General features: G+C 53.4%; 1 protein-coding gene across 1 annotated transcript in view; it reads left to right on the top strand.

Moving 5' to 3' along the window:
- The window catches only part of BMP6 (bone morphogenetic protein 6), a 147,850-nt gene extending 128,843 nt beyond the window's left edge, over positions 1-19,007 (top strand). Inside the window, exons 3-7 of the mRNA XM_041770447.1 lie at positions 4,559-4,707; positions 5,398-5,595; positions 16,753-16,829; positions 17,630-17,740; positions 17,836-19,007. Of these exons, the coding sequence (XP_041626381.1) occupies positions 4,559-4,707; positions 5,398-5,595; positions 16,753-16,829; positions 17,630-17,740; positions 17,836-17,985 (685 nt within the window). The 3' untranslated portion in view covers positions 17,986-19,007. The remainder of the gene's footprint in view (positions 1-4,558; positions 4,708-5,397; positions 5,596-16,752; positions 16,830-17,629; positions 17,741-17,835) is intronic.
- The last annotated feature ends 78 nt before the right edge of the window (positions 19,008-19,085 follow it).

Below are 19,085 nucleotides of genomic sequence, written 5' to 3'. Positions count from 1 at the left end.
CCGCTTGCTTTATTTACTATCTAATTTTCTAAAATGGTTGGCTTTTGGCTTCCGTTCTTTTTGAAATTTAAGTTTGCCTCATTGCATAAAGCAGGTCCATCACTTGATGAGAGCTGTTTCATATCTTAGTTTACCGTGAAGTCCAGCCGTACTGCAAAGGGATGTTGTAAAGAAATAAAGGAAGAAGACAACAGGCTCACCTTATCAAACATCTCATAAATCTGTTTGCTTCAAGCATATAAATTTCACTTGATCAAGGACATTTCTTTCTAGTAAAACAGTAGTAAGCAGAGTGGCACTTTGTCTAGGGCAGTGTGACCTTAATGGGTGCCATTTGTCAGGAAAGACTAAAGCCAGCCACTAGGAGCTCGGATACCTCCTGCTCTTCTTCGAGGGTGAAAAGAAAAAGGACCCACTGTGTTTGCCATGCTGCTTTCTACCTCTCAGCCTGATGCAGTATCGTCTGCAAGGGCGGGGGCTTTGGGAGCTTGTATTAGGAGAGACCAGGTAAAAAAAAAAAAAAGGAGAGACCAGGTAGGGTGACCTTGACAACAAAACACTAGTTCTACAAGTCTTACTATGAGTGACTTGCTAGTCAGTCAATTCTAGCCTCAGGGTGACTTTGTAAAATTTTCTAGAAATTTCTAGATTTTCCAGACATCCCTTGTTAGGCTTATTAATTGTTAAGAACTTAATTTTCCCAGGAAGATCTAATGACCTCAAGTGGGCTAACACCGAAAATAAAATTGTTGTATCCTCGAAGATAGAATGCATATTCATCATGAAACATGGGGTTCTATGAGTTGGTAGAGAACGAAACAGCCAGTAAATTGTTTCAGAATTCTCTGTCTTGTTTCAGAATTTTCTTTCATGATACATGAACTTGAGCACGTCAGTCATCCCAAGAGGAAGATCCAAGTAATCCAGTCATGGTGGTCACTTTGGCCAAACCCTAGGGTTCTTTATCCATTGGTAACACATGTTTTAGAAAGAACAACAGGCCTTGAGTCTGCTGAAGTCAGATTTAGAAGGGAATCCCTGTGTTTTTCACCTGGCAAAATCAGACGCATCCTGTTGGAGGCTACACTTGCACAGGACACTGGGCGGGCTGCAGGTCATTGATGCCAAGTAAATAGGTATCAGCTGGCCCCACCCCATTTCAGTGACTTGCCATAAATAGTGTTTCCTAAATACCTGTGTTATTGGGAGCGTTGAGGCTGAGCCAAAGAGGCTGCTCCTTAAAGCTGTAATTTTTTTTTTTTTTTTAAGTTCTTCACCCTGGCTGTGAATGCATGTCGGTAGTGTTCTCAGTCTAGATGGGGGAGCCTTCTGCAGGAGAGGAGGAGTAGAGCAAGACTGGGAAGGTCACTGGAGTTCCAACAGCAGGTGGCAGCCATCTTTCGCCCCTTCCTACCCTGGCCTGGATAGGAGAACCTGCTCGTGATTTCTGATCATGTGCCAGCTCTGAGTATCTTTTTTTTTTTTTTTTAAGATTTTATTTATTTATTCATGAGAGACAGAGGCAGAGGGAGAAGCAGGCTCCATGCAGGGAGCCCGACGCGGGACTCGATCCCAGGTCTCCAGGATCACGCCCTGGGCCAAAGGCGGCGCTAAACCACTGAGCCACCGGGGCTGCCGCAAGCTCTGAGTATCTTAACATGGTTCTGTATCCAGCTGATGTTGGCACCTATGTGCAGTAGATTTGATCCCTTACCTCCTTCTGAGCCCTCATTCAGTATTTTCAACCTGTGCCCTGGGCCTTTCTGGACTCTGCTTTTTAGATATGTGGTGGCTAAGAGCGTGGGCTCTGACTTTACGTTCTGGTCACACACCTAAGCTCTGTGGGCTCCATGCCCTCAGCTGTAGAAGAGAGACGGGGAGAGGATCTGGCTCTCTGCGGACCCCAAGGAATAAAGGCGAGGCTCTTGGGGCATCCCGCATGTTGGAAGCACACAGTAACTCTTGTTGCTTCTCTTCCATTTAGTCCATTTGTTTTAAGTGCATGCCCTGCCTCTCCTTCCGTCCATGGACCCGAGCCTCCTAGATGATGTCATGAGCATCAAAATTTGAGGCTGCCTCACTGCTGGTGAGCCAGTTTTTTCGTCTTTCCGGGCTCAGCTATCTGATTGCCTGTGTGTTTCCCCCTGGCCCCTGAGCAGTGAGGACCAACATGCTCACCATTGCCCGGCCAGGGTCGGAGGTGGAGAAGCAGCACAGGTGCCCAGGGACCCAGCGTGACTCAGGAGCAGGCAGGAGAGTAAGCCAGGCCGCTCGCATCTACGGGTCCCCACTCGCCTTGTGGCTTGCATCCCTTCCACCTCCCGATTGCTAATCCTCCTCCCCTCAGAGCCTTCCGCCTTTATCCCAAGATTAACTTGGGGTTCGTCTTTTCCCCTTCAATCCGTGCCCTTTTCTCCTTCTCTCTGCTTTCTCTCCTTTGTGGGACGATGGACTTCCACCCCGCCCCACACTGTCTCCTGTAATGACTCCCGTTTCCTTCTTCATAGACCCTACTTTTTCCAAATAAAAGTTCATTCTAGCTCTTTGTACCAGCTCCGCCGCCCTCCTATCTCAGACTGTAGTTTTCTGCATCCTCGTGCCAAGTCTTTAAGAATTGTCTGCCAGGTGCACAGGTGCGTCACCTAAGCTCTGTAAACAGCGACGAGTGACCCCCTTCACTCAGGGGCAGCTTGGCGCCCTGGACTCTCATTCTAGAGGGTGCCAGAAGGACGTGCCTGCCCTGCCAGGGGACCAGGGCTCCTTTTCCCACAGTGCTGTTCGTCATGTCTGTGTTTTTCCTGGATGAGGGTCTTCTCCAACCTTCCAGAAGAGAATTTATGTCTTTTTATATCTTCACTTCAAAGCTTTGGACTTGCAGTCCGCTCTTGCTGTTTTCTATGAACACCCCCTGTCTCCCTGCTCACAGTTACCTAGGGCCTGGGGGGTAATTTGTCAACAGGAGGTATGACACATGCACGTCAGGGAGTGCTTTAAAGATGGCAGGCCCGCATGTGGCCCCCCGCAGACTCTGGTCGGCAGCTGAGTAAACTCCTTTTAGCTGTACCTACTGTTTTAAGCTTGGAAAAGATGACGGTAGAGTTTCCTTCTAACTCTAAGCCACGTAAACAGGAAAAATTGTTTCCCCTCCAAAATCTAGGACTTTTGACTCCCAACATCTCACTGGCCTCACGAAGATTTTATGGGGCAGAGAGAAATTGTACTCCCTTGCCATGGGTTGGCCTTTCTTAACAATCTCGAACAGCAGGGGACATAGTACGGAAAACTGGACGTGCTTGCTGCTTTTCGCTAGCTAGCTCTTGCATTTACCAGCTTTTGATCTTAGTTGCACGGCTATAACCTCAAGGACGAGTCCGATTCCCCCGTCGTCCCGTGGGGACCGTGATCCTCAACCATCTCTCAGGATCGTTGGTAGGAGAGTGAAGTGCACAAGAGCGCTTTGTAACCAATTTCAACATACAGTGTTTGCATTGCAGTGCTCATCCTAATGATGCAGGGAGCTAGTAATTTTTCTATCCTGTAAAAGATGGTACCCGAGGATTTCAATCTTTCCATGGCCAAAATGGTGCCCTTCCCTGTCCTGGGAGTGCCTGGCCATTTCATGCCCGTGACCCTGGGATGTCAGCTCAGATTCAGAGTGTCCTTGAAACACACGAAGGGGACCATCCCCTAACACCGCTCTATCACGAAGTGTTGCACGAGTGGGAAGAAACCTTCATCCATCTTCCCACAACTCCAGGGTTAGTTGAAAACTATAAGAAATACATACATACGTAAAACTATTCCTTTTGGAGCCCAGTGGAAAGAATGGATTCCAGGTTTTCCTACAAGAAGTCCAGCCATGGCTCACAGCTGCACCGGGATGAACTTTAAAATCACTCAACATCCACCCACAGCTACACCATCCACACAAGAAAGGAGCCCACACTCAGCATGGACTGCTCAAAGGCCGTAATTAAAAGCAAGGAACTGATGATTACTCACAGATTTGATGTGGCCTCTCAATTCTTCTTATTTCACAGGAACTAACATATGAAGATTGTCGGGTCCTCATTTTACAAAAGAGAAAAATGAACAAAGCACACCCCTTTTTTTTTTTTTTGCTCATATGATTCCTGATTTTAATATTTTCCCAATCCTTTCCCTCACGCCCCTCCTTGCTCTTTTTTTAGAGTTCATTTACCATAAAGTAAGCAACAATATGACTTACTTTCTTCCTCCTGCCCTCCCTTCCTTATTTCCAAGAAAGACTTGGAGTGAACAGCCATAGCAAAACCTTTGATGAAGTTGAGAGATCTACGTATTTTGGGGAGAAAACTCATTTCTGTGAAGCTCCCTAGCATGTATTCCTCTCCAGATCATGCCATGCATGTGTCCGGTGTGTCACGTGAGCCAGAGCTGCAGTAGGGCACTGTGCGTGGCTCCTCCTGTGTGCACATAACCCAACGTTGGTGTTTTCATCCTAACGCCAAGGCAGGACAGAGAGGGTGGGCCGAGAGGGCAGCACGCGACTCACCACACCATCTTTTCTTTCTTTCAGAGACTCTGACCTATTTTTGTTGGACACCCGCGTGGTGTGGGCCTCAGAAGAAGGCTGGCTGGAATTTGACATCACAGCCACTAGCAATCTGTGGGTCGTGACCCCACAGCACAACATGGGGCTACAGCTGAGCGTGGTGACTCGGGATGGTAAGTTTGCCAAAATCGGCCAACAGTTTTCTTCCATTTCCTCTCCAACAGTTAGGATAGAGCCATGGTTTCCGGTGGAGACCACAGCTCTAGGGTGACCTCACTGACTGTTCCTTCATAACTGCTACTGAAAAGCAAAATCTTTCCTGGAGGTCTCCAGGAAGGACTGGAGATAAGTAGATGGTCTGAGTTCCAGTAACAATGGGAAGACCGCTCGCAGAGGCAGGGGAGGCCAGGCTACATTCTGACTGTTGGCTGGGGTGGGGGGCCGGGGAGGGGAGGTTTGCACAGAAACCCTTCCAGCGCCCCCTACTCCCCCAGCACCAAAGCTCAGCAGCTCAGACTCCCCACACAGGTCCTCAGACGGGGCACACACTGCCCGTGAAGTCAGTCTCCTTCCTGTTTGGGAGGCACATGATCAGAAAAGAACGGTTGCATCAGGAAGCCTTTCAGGAATGGGAGGGCCTGGGAGTTCACACCAGTCCTTGCTTTGGTTTCATGGAGCTTTGGAAGGAGTGTTTTGATTTTGCCCATCCAAAGGGAGGCAGCAGGGCTCTGAGAAGGCCTGGTGCTCTTCCCTCACGCTCCTTCTTTGTGGCTGACACCTGGGCGGTGAGGGAGGCTCAGCTATGTAGCTTATAGGAACAAGTTTCCATGGACTGAAGACCGGTTCTGTGGTTTGCATTCAAGGACTCCCCATCAACCCCCGAGCCGCAGGCCTGGTGGGCAGAGATGGGCCTTACGACAAGCAGCCCTTCATGGTGGCCTTCTTTAAAGTGAGTGAGGTCCACGTGCGCACCACAAGGTCGGCCCCCGGTCGGCGCCGCCAGCAGAGCCGCAATCGCTCTACCCAGTCCCAGGATGTGTCACGGGTCTCCAGCGCCTCAGGTAGGTTTGGGTGGAGGCCCCCCCCCTTTTTTTTTCCAGAAAGGAAGCCTGGTTAGCACTCAGGTCTCGATGAGAACAAGGATGTGCTGATGGTGTCAGCTGTTACCTGGCTTCTGCCCAGAACTACAAAGACCTACAGGTGCCTCATCACAGCCACCAATTACCTAGAAGAGTTCCTAGAGCCATCAGAAGGGGATGTTTGTTCTCCGGGGACTGAGTTTGCAGGCCAGACACCTGAGCATCTGGTTTTCTAGAAGAGCATCCTTCCGTCTGATGAGATTTCTCCAACTCCTCTTTCATTCACACAAAGGTCCTGAGGACACCTAGATTTTCTTCTAGCTGTTTCACTCCTGGGAGGCTGTGGCATACAAACAAACGTGGTGTATTTGTGTGAGATGGACTCGTACTTGTCCATGCTCTTGGCTGAAAGTGATGGAAACTCAGCTCCGACGACCATCTCTGACCGGTTTCATTGGTGCCTTGAACTGGAAGTTGCGGATTCTATCTTAGGCCTGGCTAGATTCATGGGCTCACACAGTGTGACCTCCCTTGCCTTCTCTTCTTCTGTTTTCCCTTATTGGTGGCATTCTCAGAAAGACCATCTCTGTGTGGTGGAGGCAACCGGTAGTCCCAGGATTTTATCCCGCTTGGTAACCTCAGCTTCAGAAGAGAACATCTCTTTCGTGGTAGTAGCTTCCGTAGAAAACCAGGCTGAGGCCAGGTGCTCACCTCTGAGCTAGGGAATGGGGTCAGCCCCATCCTGCCCCAAACAAGCAGGTTCGGAGGGCTAGAGAGAGGAAGAACTCCTACTGCTTGAGTGTCAATTCAGTAGTCCTTCAGAGGTGTCCCCCCCCTCCCATGCTGTGTCTTACTAGAAAGGGATATGGAAGTCCACTCATCAAAACATGAAGTGGGGGGAGCAGGTGTTGCTTCCTGATATCAGCTCACATCACTAGTAGGCACCAAATTCAAAGAGATGCATCTTGCTCTAAAGCCAAGGCTTACAAGTCCTGGGTCTCGAACTGTTGAGTTGGCCCAGGATTCAAGCATGAAGATGAAGATTTGCGGTGGGATTTGCAGTCAGAGATGTTGCTTCCCTTGTTACTATTCTGTGACGTTGGGCAAACCTATTTCAGCTTCCGGGTTACTTGTCTTTTAAGTGGGGATGAGGCACACTCGGTCGGTTTGCTGGGGTTAAATAAGTATTTGATCTGGTCCCTCATAATGCCCAGAGTAGTTGCATCCAGTTGTAGGAAGCAGGTCCCCAGGGCGTATGTTAGGACCCAAGAAAGGATGTCAGATGCTTCTGGAAGATGCACCAGTTCTACCAGGTGACTATTTAAGAGTGTCCTCGTCAGCGGCCAGAAAGACTTCACGCAGCTTTCCAGAGTGCTCCATTTCTCTTTGGGAAGAGGCATCTCCGTTTTAGGTTCCGACCTACTAAGCCATCCCTCTTACGAGTAACTGAGCTGTAGAGCTAGAGGATCCACCACCCAGTGTGAGGTGACATTTCGCTGCTTTTGTCATCCTGGTGTTTCTTGGAAGCCTCGTGCAGCGTGGGTGTTCCCGTGTTTACCACTAAAAACAGAAGAAAGAAGAAGAAGAAATGATTGCTTTCCCTCGTTCGCCTCTGAGGAAGCCTGCTAAAGAGAGGCCTTCATGTCCCTGTTGCCCTTCAGGGCGCCATGAAGGAGGCTGCCCGTGGCGGGCGTCGATTCATTAATGAAGTGCGGTCGCTTTGGCGCTGGGGCCCCAGACGCCAAGGCAGCTCTTGAAATGTTGATTGCTTTTTTAAAATTGAAATTTCACTTGATTTATTCAACACCCCCTCCCCCAAGTACACACAACAGATTTTGTAATTGGAAAAACATGTCTCTGATTTGGGTTTTACCAGGATCATCCAACTATTCTTTTTCCATGTCTCTTTCAGCTTTTTTTTAAAAATTAGCATTTGACAAGTTTATTAAATAGGAATATGAAAGTTGATCGAACGTGTATTAAGAAGCCAGCGTATCTGCTCTTTCTTGGTCCTCCCACCCCCACCTCCCAGCCTGGTCCTCGCCCATACGCTTTGCTCCTTCCCGCGGTACTAGGACAAGAGAGTTCATAACGGGAACCCCTGGCCTCACTCCTTCAAAGGCCCAGACCCCCGAAGAGAGTGTTACTAGGAAGGACCCTCCTTCCCTCTTAGTGTCTTCAAAGACCCTCTGAAGCTGGTCGAGAAATTGCTCAGGTCGGGCCCACGGAAGTGCTACTTTAGATATTTGGCATTTTCTTCCTTATTCATCCTTGCCATTAATGGGAGCAGACGTACAAGAGGAGAGGTTGCTCCTGGAGAAAGGATTTCCAGAAAGACAGCCTGCTACGCAGAGAAATGGGTTGTCTGGTTTGTGCCAAGCCGCCGTGGGACCAGATGTTGCCCACCTTCGTGAAGCAGGGAGCCGCAGCTGAGACAGAAAGTTGTCCTCTCTGGTGTGACCCGAGGCAGGACTTTCCCTTTGGAAATCTTCTGGAAGTTTGAAGGAAGAGATTACTTTGCCTCTGCTGCCCCCCTTCTTCCACAGAGTGCTCCCAGGGAATTAATATTTCTCCGCTGAGACAACCACCACCGGAAGCCCATCAGAGACCATCCTGCATCTGGGCAGAGAAGTGAACATAATCCATCAAATTGCCTGTCATCGGGGTGAAACATGGCAGGGAAATGTGCGGCTATTTTTGGAACCGAGCTGCAGATGCCTGGGCCGACAGGGCAAGTCCGCAGCGAGGGAAAGGCCAAGAGCCCCGTCGGCCTCCTCCCCACCGCCCACCAGAATCTGCTCGAACGTCTGCATTGGCCTTCAAGGCGGACCTTGCAAACACATGCACCGAAGTGTGGGTTTGGATCGAAGGCTCCCTGGATGGTTTTCACTTGCCCCTGCTTCTCTGCAGCTGTCTGCTCCCAGTGAATGACGGGTGTTGGCTGTGTCGCACTTCTCCAGCGGCTTGGATCTCATCTGGACAGTATTGTTGATCACTTTTGCACATGTTTTGCGAGTCATGGTCCAAGCCGTGCTGTGCAGCCCGTTGGGGATTCCAGTGAATCTGGCAGTTCTTTCTCAGCCTCCAATTCCACCACCCTACTGCCCTGCACCAGCCTGCCCTCGGGTTTGTTAGCTCCCATCTTTCTAGTGGCTTCCGTTCACCGTCTTTTATGGTAACTTTTTCTTGCGGTTCATTGCTTCATCTTCTGGGGGCCTGTGATACCACCTGGCCAGTTCACTACCAGGACTGTGTACAAATGGCCTTGAGGGAAGGTTCCATGTGGGAGCTCTAGACACCAGTCGAGCTAATTTCCCAGGATCTTTCTGGACCTTACTGCGGAGGGAGTTGTTAACACGATGTGAGTCCGAGTCTCAGCCATGCCATGTCAACCCCCTGGCTGCCAACGCTGTGACCTGGAATTGCTCTTGGTTTTGGCAGATGAGGGTTTGGGAACTTTTCTGCCACTTTTAACAATTCGTGTAAAATTCGGTGATCTTCAGGCCTCTTTCATCCTTGATGTTTTTGTTGCCACCACGCACCGCTGCCAACCATCTGCGAACCAGCGAGCCTTCAAGACCCTGTCTGTCCTTTGGAAGGAGTCCTTTGCTGCTTCCAATGCTACGTGTTAGCATTTCGGAGTCCTTCCTCCTTCCACGTCTTTCCAACCCAGCCACACACGTGTCTTTAAGGGTCCTGGGTGGGTGTGGGAGGGGAGTATGGCTCTGGTACATATAGATATGCCAGTGACCTTACTGAGAGTTCCAGTTCTGATCTGATCTTGTATCTCTTGAACTTCCCGATTAGGACCATTCAGCATGCTCTCAGCATAGGAAAGGCAACCGGGACTTCACCACTTGCAAAATAGTGGCTTGGGTCCTTTGCTGTGACTATGAAATCCTTGCTGTAGATTTTAGGGAACTCCAGGCAGTAAGCTGGGGGCCTCATCCTGACCGGTCAGTGTGTATTTGGCCTATGAGTTCCTGGCAAGTGTCCCCACTAGGTTGTCATGTGCTTGCATAGGTTGGCATGCCAACACTGAGTGAGCTGACCCCCACCCCGACCCCCACCCGACCCCCACCCCCATGGACATCCAGAGCTGGAGAAGAATGGATGTGGGTCAGGGCTTTGAATTAGCTCTTTATGGTTCTTCAAAGGAATTGGGAATTGTAATTTGTCATTTTGATCTTAAATTAAAATTTTAGGGCCTGCAGCTTGGCTTCCAGATGTCTTGGTCAAGAGGTAGAGGCTTGTTCGGGGCTTTCTAAAAGAAAGCAAATCTTAATTCTCCACAGCTGTGGCGGACAGACAGGACGTTAGTGATTCAACAGAATCATGGCGAACTCCCTATTTATAATACCTGACTCTCATTTGCCATTAAGCTCCTTTGGGATAAAAGGTGTCAAGGAGTGATAGGTTCCTCTTTACCCCATCCCTAGGTTGACCCCTTATGAATGTCCTGATGGCAGGTGATGCTGAAAGGCAGTAACAGGCATGACCAGGAGCTGCAGGAGGCCTGAATAGTTCAACCACTACCAGCTCCTGAGAGGGTGCTGGGGGCCGGGAGACTCAGTCTAGGAGGAAACAGGGAGAGCAGAGGTGCTTAAAGTACTGGGAGTCTTAGTGCTCAGTCTTCGAGAGAGAAGCCTTTGTTTTCAAGACCCTTAATCTCTGCATTCTTTGGTAATTCGAGATAAAGGCCGAGAAGAGACCAAAGTCCACCCAAGATAATGGAGCAGGAGATCTTGAAATCCTGGCCCCACAAAAAGGACAAGACCTCCCCGTTGCCTCGAACCCAGTCTAACCATCCTGGTTGTAAACAAAATCTAGATTCTGAAAATCAGGCTCCCCGCCCCCGCTTTCTGTGAGATGACCCCCACCTGCAGTTGTCCGCAGCAGCAGGGCTCGAGGACCTGGGCTTCCTCCGGCGTGTGCGCCACGGCCACCCCGTGAGCTCGGGGGGAGCCAGAGCCTCGTCTGGATGAGGTGGGCTGGAAGGGCGGGGGATGTGCAGGCGGAGGGGCCCTTCCCACGGTGGGGCTTCTCTTGGCCCCATCCTTCTAGGAGGGAGGGGAAATGAGAGCCGCGAATTGTTTCCTCTAAAACACGAGTTTCCTCTGGGAAGTCCCTGTAGCCTGGGCTCAAACACTGGGGGCTGTGGGGCGTGTCACTGTGTCCCCAGCTGCTAGCAGGTGTGCGGCCTGCTGCGCAGGAGCCCGGCCTACAGGGTCCAGCCCGCACAGGAGCCCCGGCCTGCTTCCCCCCACCCCGGTTTCGTGGGTTGCCTTGACTTTGTCCTTTCTCTGCCTTGCTCCTCCCGTGGTGCCCTGGGGCCAGGTGGTGCCCCTGGAGCCAGCCGGCCCCGCAGCCCTGCGGGTCAGGGTCATGGCGGTGCTGTCCCTGCTCATCCAGGACTCGTGCCCCCGAGACTCTCCTGGCCCCTGGTGCCCGGGAAGCCTGGGTCCCATCCCATGTGGCCAGAGGGCGGCAGGAGGAAGCCAGTGGCCGGGCCCAAGGCCTCCCCTCGTGTGGCTCCGGTGGGCTTTGCGGTGCGTGCAGCTTCCGGGGGACGGCCGCAGGAGTGGGGTCCCCTCCGGGGTGGCGGGATGTGTCCCTCGTGCCTGGGCAGGACCGGTGTGCGGTGCCCGTGGCCGCTGCCTGGGGACAGGGGTGCCGTGAGCGGGGCTGGGCACGCCACCTGCTTCCAGCGGGGTCAGGAGCACCCTGTCCTCACCGTGCTGAGCCCCAGAAGTGCCCCCCTGCGGGGTCCCGGGGACGGGGGAGGCGGCCCAGGGCTCAGCCAGGCCCCGTTAGTCTCGTTAGTTCTCGCCCTTGGGGGAAACGCCCCTGGAGCATCGCAGGGAAGCCCGGATGCTGAGGTGGCGGGGGGCAGAGACTGTCACCCATGAACCTGAGTGTCGGGGCCACGGCCCCGAGGCCAGGGACAAAGGGTCGCCAGGACCCGGCCCAGGGCGCTCAGCCCCGCTCGGCCCGGGGCATCCAGGTGGCGGGGTGGGGGGGGGTCTGCACCGCCGCTCCACGGCCCAGAAGGCCTGGCGAGGTGGGGGGGCCTGCGCGGGGAGCGCGCCCTTGCCCGCATCGGCGCCCCCAGAGCCCCTCTGCTCCGCTCCGCAGCATCCGCGGGGACAGAGGCCGGAGGATTTTGCCAGACGCTCCTCCCTTAGGGGGCAAACAGGCAGGGCTGCTTTGGGGGCTTTCGAGGTTCTCCCCTCCCCACCAGCGTGGGGCCGCCCGAGCTCCCTGTGAGGGAAAGCGTTTCTCTCCTGCTGGAGGCAGCTGTGGAGCTGCCCTTGTCTGGTTATGATGGGTCCGGGGGCTCCTGTGTCCCTCCGGTCTTGTCACCCGGTAGCGGGGTTTCTCTGCCCCAACCCACGTGTGGCCAGGCGCTGGCGGCCCCGTCCTCGGCTCAGCCGCCCTGGGCCTGGTCTGGCCGCGCCTGACTCCCCGCTGGCCTGCCCCGGGCCTGCCCTCCGCGTTAGGCCGAAGAATCCCATGGAACGAGCAGAAGCCAGATTTCACTTCCTGCTGTTCAACTTCGGAAAGGCCAGATTCCTCGAAAATGTGTCTCAGGTCCCAGACCAGCCTGCACCACATCTGCATCCGGGGACGCCCGGGCAGCCCTGGGGTCTGAAGACGGGCTCTGGGGGTGAAGCGGGCGATGGCGTCGCGCACCCCTCCCCTGTGACCCGGGTTCGAGAGTCTGCACGCTCAGCTGGGCAGCGGGGCCCGGCTCCAAGGACTCTGGCCTGGCGGTCGGAGACGGGGCTCGCGCTCCCTGATGCGTCTCACCAGGTGGGCATGGGACCGCCCGTGGGTCCCACGGAGGACGGCTGCCCTCAGGGCGTGTGGCCCGCCTCCTGCCTGTGCCTGTGCCCAGCCGCGCGGCTGCTTTTCCTTTGCCTGCCCCGTGCCTGGCACCCCCCGTCTGGGCAAAGCTGGGTTGCCTTCCTCTCCCCACTGCAGCGGGCGCGTTCCTGTTGCTGCAGGAGCTCTCCCTGGCCCTCTCCAGACCCTGCATCTCAACAAATAGCGAGCGGCCAGGGCGGGAGGACGTTCTCCCGCAACCCGCCAGCCCTCCTAAAACCCAACGGAACGGGGCGTGGCCGTGTAATTCCACTGTACGACCCAGGGCACCGACCCCGGGGTGGCAGGCACAGGTATTTTGAGGAGCACTGACCTTCCAAATATTTATACACCCTCTGCCCGCACGCAACGTGGAGTCCCAAGGCATCCTAAGTGCAGCCTGAGAGGGTCCGTGGGAGGGAAACGGAGTGGAATCCCTCCATTCCTCTCTCTGGCCCCGATTTTAACAACAAAAATGCCAGTGTCTAGCTCTAAAAGAAATAGCGGTTCTTACGGAGAAAGTTCTGTTTGTTGCGCATTGAGAGAGTCAGACTCGCAGGAGGCTCACAGACGGCTAGAGCTGTGGAAGGTAGAAGCAAGATCCTTGGCCGTGACACCTTGGCTGGTCTTCCTGGCGGCCAGCCCCCCTCCTAAACCTGTTGGCTGACCCGTGAGTTGGAACCGTCGGGCAACTTCATGGCTTTTGTATCTCCCGGGTTATAATATTCCCCGCCATGTCCACTGGCCTGGAAGGAAAGGCACCTCAGAACTCTCTGCCTTTTCCATGGCTCATGATTCCAAGCTGGATGTTGGGGAGATCGTGGTCCCAGCACAGAGAAGGCAGTTGTGGGGAATGTTTACTTTGTGGGGACACAAGCCAATTGGCCTGATCAGGCAGGAAAATTCTAGATTGAGACTGTAAGTTGGGGAGTCATATCACTTATCATATAACCCAGGATGACTTCAAGAATGCAAGGAACTGGGGCCTTGGAGTCTTCAGACTTGCAGCTGGCAGGAGAAGACATGCAGGGGCAGAGGGCTATGGGCAAGTTCAGAAGGGCCAGGCCTGGGAGCACACGCCTCCCTTCTCCCTGCCTCCCGCCTAAGTGGGCAGGGTCAAGGCACATGGGCACGCCTAACTGCAATGGGAAGCGTCCAGGGGCTGTGCGCCCAGTGGGTGGACAGGGGATGGGGTCTTTCATGAACACAGAGCAGACTTCACTGGGCTGTTCTACAGCAGGCCGCCCCAGGGCCTTCACATCTGCTGTTCCCACCGTGCAGACTCCCCTTGCCCCAGACAGCCTCCCGCCTTGCTCCCAACATTCCTGCGGGTCTCTGCTTAGAAGACACCTTAACAGAGAGCCAGGCCCACCAACCCCGATGAGAGAGTGACCCCTCGCTTGGGCCCTGCTCTCCCTGTCTCCCAACTACTGAATAATCATTTAGCGGGTCAAGGCCCTTCTTGACTACATGAAAAAGAAGCAGACTCTAATGAAAAATAAGAGTAGCAGGCACTCATCCCGCCAACAAGAAGGCTGGAGAACCACACATAGGGAATTAAGTGATCAAGCTCCGACCCCGTTACAAGGACAGTGTGCTCTGGATGCTATCACCCTGGACACTCGCTGCCATGCCACCCGTTCTTGGTTTCCCCTTGGAGTCATGCTGTCAAAGGTGGGGGCATCTGCATGACTTGTCGTCAAACGCTGATACTCAGTCGCCAGGGAACAAAGGCAGGAGCTACCTCATGGGAGATGGGGCCTTGATTCCCACCTGTCTGGGTGAGAGGGGAGAGGTGTTACTGGAACCCGGGTAGCCCACGCAGGAAACATCTGCCATAGCCAGGTATGGAATTCTGGGTTGATGGCATCGTTCTCAGGGTATTAAACAGCTTATGTTGTGTATTTTTGTTGCAAAGCAGTTGGCTCCCCATCTGCTTGGTGTTCCTCTGTGGCTCATTTTCTTTTTATCTTCTGGTAAAGATAAGAAGAATTACCAGAATTCTCTTAAGAATTCCTCTGCATTTAATATATACTCCAGTGTCACCATGTGCGGCCAGGTAGAAATTTATTTACTCTGCTCAGGACTCACTGAGGCTTTTCAATATGAAGACGCTGGCCTTCCTTTACTTTTAGAAAATTCCCACACATTCCTGTATTCAAATATAACTCCCCAATATTATCTTCAGAAGCTCCTATTGGAAATGCATTGGACTTTTCATTCTGTCTTTCATTATCTCTTCACAGAGAGACAGAGAGTTCTATTTTCAAGCCATGGTCCTCCAAACTGTATTGGGGGGGCATTTCTTCAAATTCGTTGTTCACTTCTTTAATCCTCTCTTCATTGGTGTCTAATCTGCTGTCTAACCCATCCATTTCATTTGTCTCTCCAGCAGAATTTTATAAAGTTCTATTTTGTTGTCTTTCACATCCACGTGTTCTTTTGGCCCATTGTTTATCCAAAATGTCCTTGCTTTAGGGTTTCTGTTTCTTATTTTATCCCTTCCGTTTTGTAACCCCACTCAGGGATGACCCTTGCCTGCGGTCCCTGTATTTTCTCTTCTATCCTAACTCTCCTTTTGGGACAGTTCCTTTGTGTGCCTGCTGTTTTCTTGAGGGATTATTTTCGGCAGGAGGGTCCTGTCTTGCTTTGTGGATGGGGGCTGGTGGGTGGTTTCTTGTTTTTTGTTTTTTCATTTTTTACAGAGTCTTCATCGTGAAAATCTCCCTCCGGGGTGGCTTTGCATTCAACTTCTGGGTACTTGAAATTACAGCTTGGGTTGCCCTGCAAGCTGAAAAGGCAGGAAGGGAGCACGAATAAAGTTAGAATGACCAAATCACCTTCAAAAGGTGGCCGGTCTCTCCTCCCGGGAGAGCTGACTGAGCTGTGTCCATGCCCTTTGATTCTCTGCCTTCCAAACTCGTGAGATCTGCACGCCCCATCTTACTTCAGGGCCCAGGCATCCAGGTAGCAGGGAACCCAGGTCAAGTAGGCTTTCAACAATTAGGTGATTTACTGGCTCGTGTGATTAAAAAGGGCAGAGGTGGCGTGCAAGGGACCTCCTGCTCTTGCATCCATCGAAGTCCGTTGTAGATCAAGAAGCTTTCTCTGGAGTCTTCGGGCACTTGGCTAGCTCAGTTGGTTCAGAACCTTTCTCTGGAGGCTACTTCTCATGTCTCTGGACACCAGCACAAGATGGATCCTTTGGCCTCACGGTTCACTATGACAGTAGTTCCTAAAGCCAGTCGCAGGCCCCTCTGGCTCAAACGCCTTCACAGGCCTACTTTAATGCCTCTGGTAGAAAGTCCAGATGATGCTGGTTGCCATTCCAGGCCACTCATTTCCCCAACTTTATCTCGCCTGACTCATCGCCCCATGTCCTTACAACTCATTCCACCAGAACCACTCACTTTCCCCCTCGCTCCCACCCTTAACCGTGACCCTTCTCTGAACTCCCCGTGGGACTCCCCAGATGCCTGCCCGTAGCATCCACATTGTTTTGGGTGAGTTCCTGGTCTCACGCCACTCCTTGAGGCCTCTGAGTTCCTGGAGGGAGCCAGCCTCCTGTTCCCCGTGGCGCCCAGCACAGGACGCCTCCCAGGAGAGCTGCTCCCACTGGCCTGAATGGTCCGGGTGCTCCCACACTCCTCTAGGTGAGGCCAGGCTCACGGCGGCTGCCCCACGCAGGCCAGATGTGCACGTCCCGTGTAGTCCCACCAGGCTCCACTGTCCCAGGAGCCCGTGCTTCAGTGCAGGTCAGCGGGCTCAACCCTAGAAGTGAGACTGGGGACGTGATCTCGACCGCGGGGTGTCCCTCCCTGGCAGGCTCCCAGGCCTCTCGGTTAGGCCCTGCTGCATTGCCCTCCCTTCATGCTGCTCTCCTGTGAGGGCCCAGCTCTCCCACAGCCCCGGTGTGGCCTCGAGGCTGTTCCTGTGGGAATCACAGCAGATCCCACCTAGGGTAGTTGTCTGGTGAACATGAGGTCTCCCAAGTCAGGAGCCCGAGGAGGGCTTCAGGTCATGATCAAGTCCGTGATCACATACTGGGTGCCAGGCGGCCCAGCACTTGCACCTGCATGGACAAGGTGGCCTGAGTGAGGCCACTGGGAGCCCGACAGCTGTTTGGGGACCACACGTGTATCTAGCGGGGGCCTCGTTCCCCGCCATCATGTGCCTTGTATGGGGCCTGGCCCACAGGTGCCCCCCGCCCCGCATTAGTGGTGAAGTGAAAGAGTGGATGAGCTGATGGGCGCATCTTCTGCTCTCCTCTGACAGATTACAACAGCAGTGAGTTGAAAACGGCCTGCAGGAAGCATGAGCTGTATGTGAGCTTCCAAGACCTGGGATGGCAGGTGAGTTCTCTGGACAGCAAGGGAGACCAAGGCCCTTCCCTCTTGATGGCAGTGGCTGTCCTCGAAGATCTTGAGCTTGAGGGCCCAGGTGATTCCTCATGGGACGGTACCTGTGAGCTCTTCTGGAGGCTGGGCTTCCAGCTGAAGGTGGATGAGGGGCCGGCCTCCTTGTGCCCCAACGCCCTCCCTCCCCCCCCCCCCCCCCCAGCAACCTTCCCAGGGAGCCAGGTTCCCACGTTCTGTCAGAATCAATCCCACAGCTCCCGGTGCTCTGCCCCTGGTCTTTCAAAGTCCATGAGGCACATACGGACTTGGACCTTGTTGGTGTTTTGAGAAAGGGTTGGAGAAACTCCTCTAACGGTCCAGTGGCTCTCAATGGACTCATCCGAATTATCTAGAAGAGCACGGACGATTAGCCCCACACCTGAGAACTACCACTAGTTTCTGAGAAGCGAGTTACAGGTGACGAGTGATAGGAAAGAACGTCCATAAGCAGGTGGCATCATGATGACCGCTCCTGTGGGTCCAGGTGCATTAAGCACCCACCTGTGTGCTCCCAGGCCTAGCAGGTGGGTAGCGACTGAAGGCTTTGTGGGCCTGCAGAGGGAGAGAAGGCTCTGGAGCCAGATAGGCGAGGTTCACGCCCTAGCTTTTGCCGCCTGAACATGAACTTGGCCTCCCAGGGTTTGTGTGTCCAACTGTCCCGGGCGAGGGGTATCCGCTCCCAGGATTCCTGAGAGCACGGATGACGCAAGGGGCGCATGCTGATCGTAGGTTGTGTCTCTTTGCCTTCAACTAAGGACTGGATCATTGCACCCAAGGGCTATGCCGCCAACTACTGTGATGGAGAATGTTCCTTCCCACTCAACGCGCACATGAACGCGACGAACCACGCCATCGTGCAGACGCTGGTGAGCACCCAGGGGCCCCTTGCACGTGAGGGAGGAGGAAGCCACGACCAGGTGTGGCTCCTTAACGGTGCCTCTCCCCTTCTGTTTGGCAACAGGTCCACCTCATGAATCCTGAGTACGTCCCCAAACCGTGCTGCGCGCCAACTAAGCTGAACGCCATCTCCGTTCTTTACTTTGATGACAACTCCAATGTCATCTTGAAAAAATACCGGAATATGGTTGTCAGAGCTTGTGGATGCCACTAACTCCTCAAAACCAGCTGCTGGGGACACACATACAGCCTTGGGTTCCCAGATAACATCTGCCTTAAAAAAACAAAAAACAAAACAAAAAAAAAACAAAAACAAAAAAAAAACCCAGGAGGATGGGATGGGGGAGGCGCGGCCTTGAAGCGGCCCCAGGCCGGTTGGTGCCCCACTGCCCAAGGCGGCTTCCCAGGGCCTCCGAAGAATTTGCTTACACGGTAAAGGGCGCGGGTAGTCACTGGTGTGCGGGGAGCAGGGTTTGGACGTCGGCCGCAGAGTCTGGTAACGACAGAAGCATCGCTTTGAGGCCCCCCCCCCCAAGAGCCCACCCAAACTAGCTTTAGCTTTAGATGAAGCTATTTGTGGTGTGAGTGAACAGGGGAAATGACCCTAAGAGGAGGAAGAGTGATCTTGGCTGAGGCGCCAGCCCGGTCCGTAGTTTGTCACAACTGGAACTGGGGGGGGGGGGGGGGGGGGGGGATGCACCCCGAGAAGGGCAGTTCATGCAGGTGTGCGGCCCGGGCCGCCCCCGAGGCCGCGTGGAAGTGCCTTTTCTGTCGCTGCCCTTAGCAGGGTGGAGGCCCACAGGTGTGGGACACGGATTTCGGTCACTCCCACACCTCAGCCCGTCCCCCCCCATCGGCGGCCCCGTACACGGGTGCTGGCCGCGGACCGTGCCCCGGGGCCGGCCCTGCCCCTCTCGGGTTCTGGAAAAAGCACATTAGCCCCAGGAAGGCCGGCTCTAGGATTTCACGCATTTCAGGAAAACGGTCCCTTGCCTTTGACCACGTGCCGGGTGGCGGGGTCAGACCCAGCAAAGGAGAGGAAACGAGGAAGGTGACCCCCACCACCAGGAGGGGGTCCAGTGGGCTTGCCCTTATGAACCTGAATCCCAGTTTCTCTTGTAGAAAGGAAGACTCAGAAGAAACCGTAGAATATTTTTAAAGTGTTTTTTTCACAATCATGTACTAGGAAGCCAATTTCATACTAAACTGATTAAATAATACATTTATGATCTAAAACCGTTTGCACTTACAGCTTTTTTGTAAATATAAACTATAATTTATTGTCTATTTTATATCTGTTTTGCTGTAACATTT

Source organism: Vulpes lagopus, chromosome 10, assembly GCF_018345385.1.
Source record: "Vulpes lagopus strain Blue_001 chromosome 10, ASM1834538v1, whole genome shotgun sequence".
Lineage (NCBI taxonomy): Eukaryota > Metazoa > Chordata > Mammalia > Carnivora > Canidae > Vulpes > Vulpes lagopus.
The sequence above is the reverse complement of the archived record's forward strand: the minus strand, read 5'-3'. Positions and strand labels throughout refer to the sequence as shown.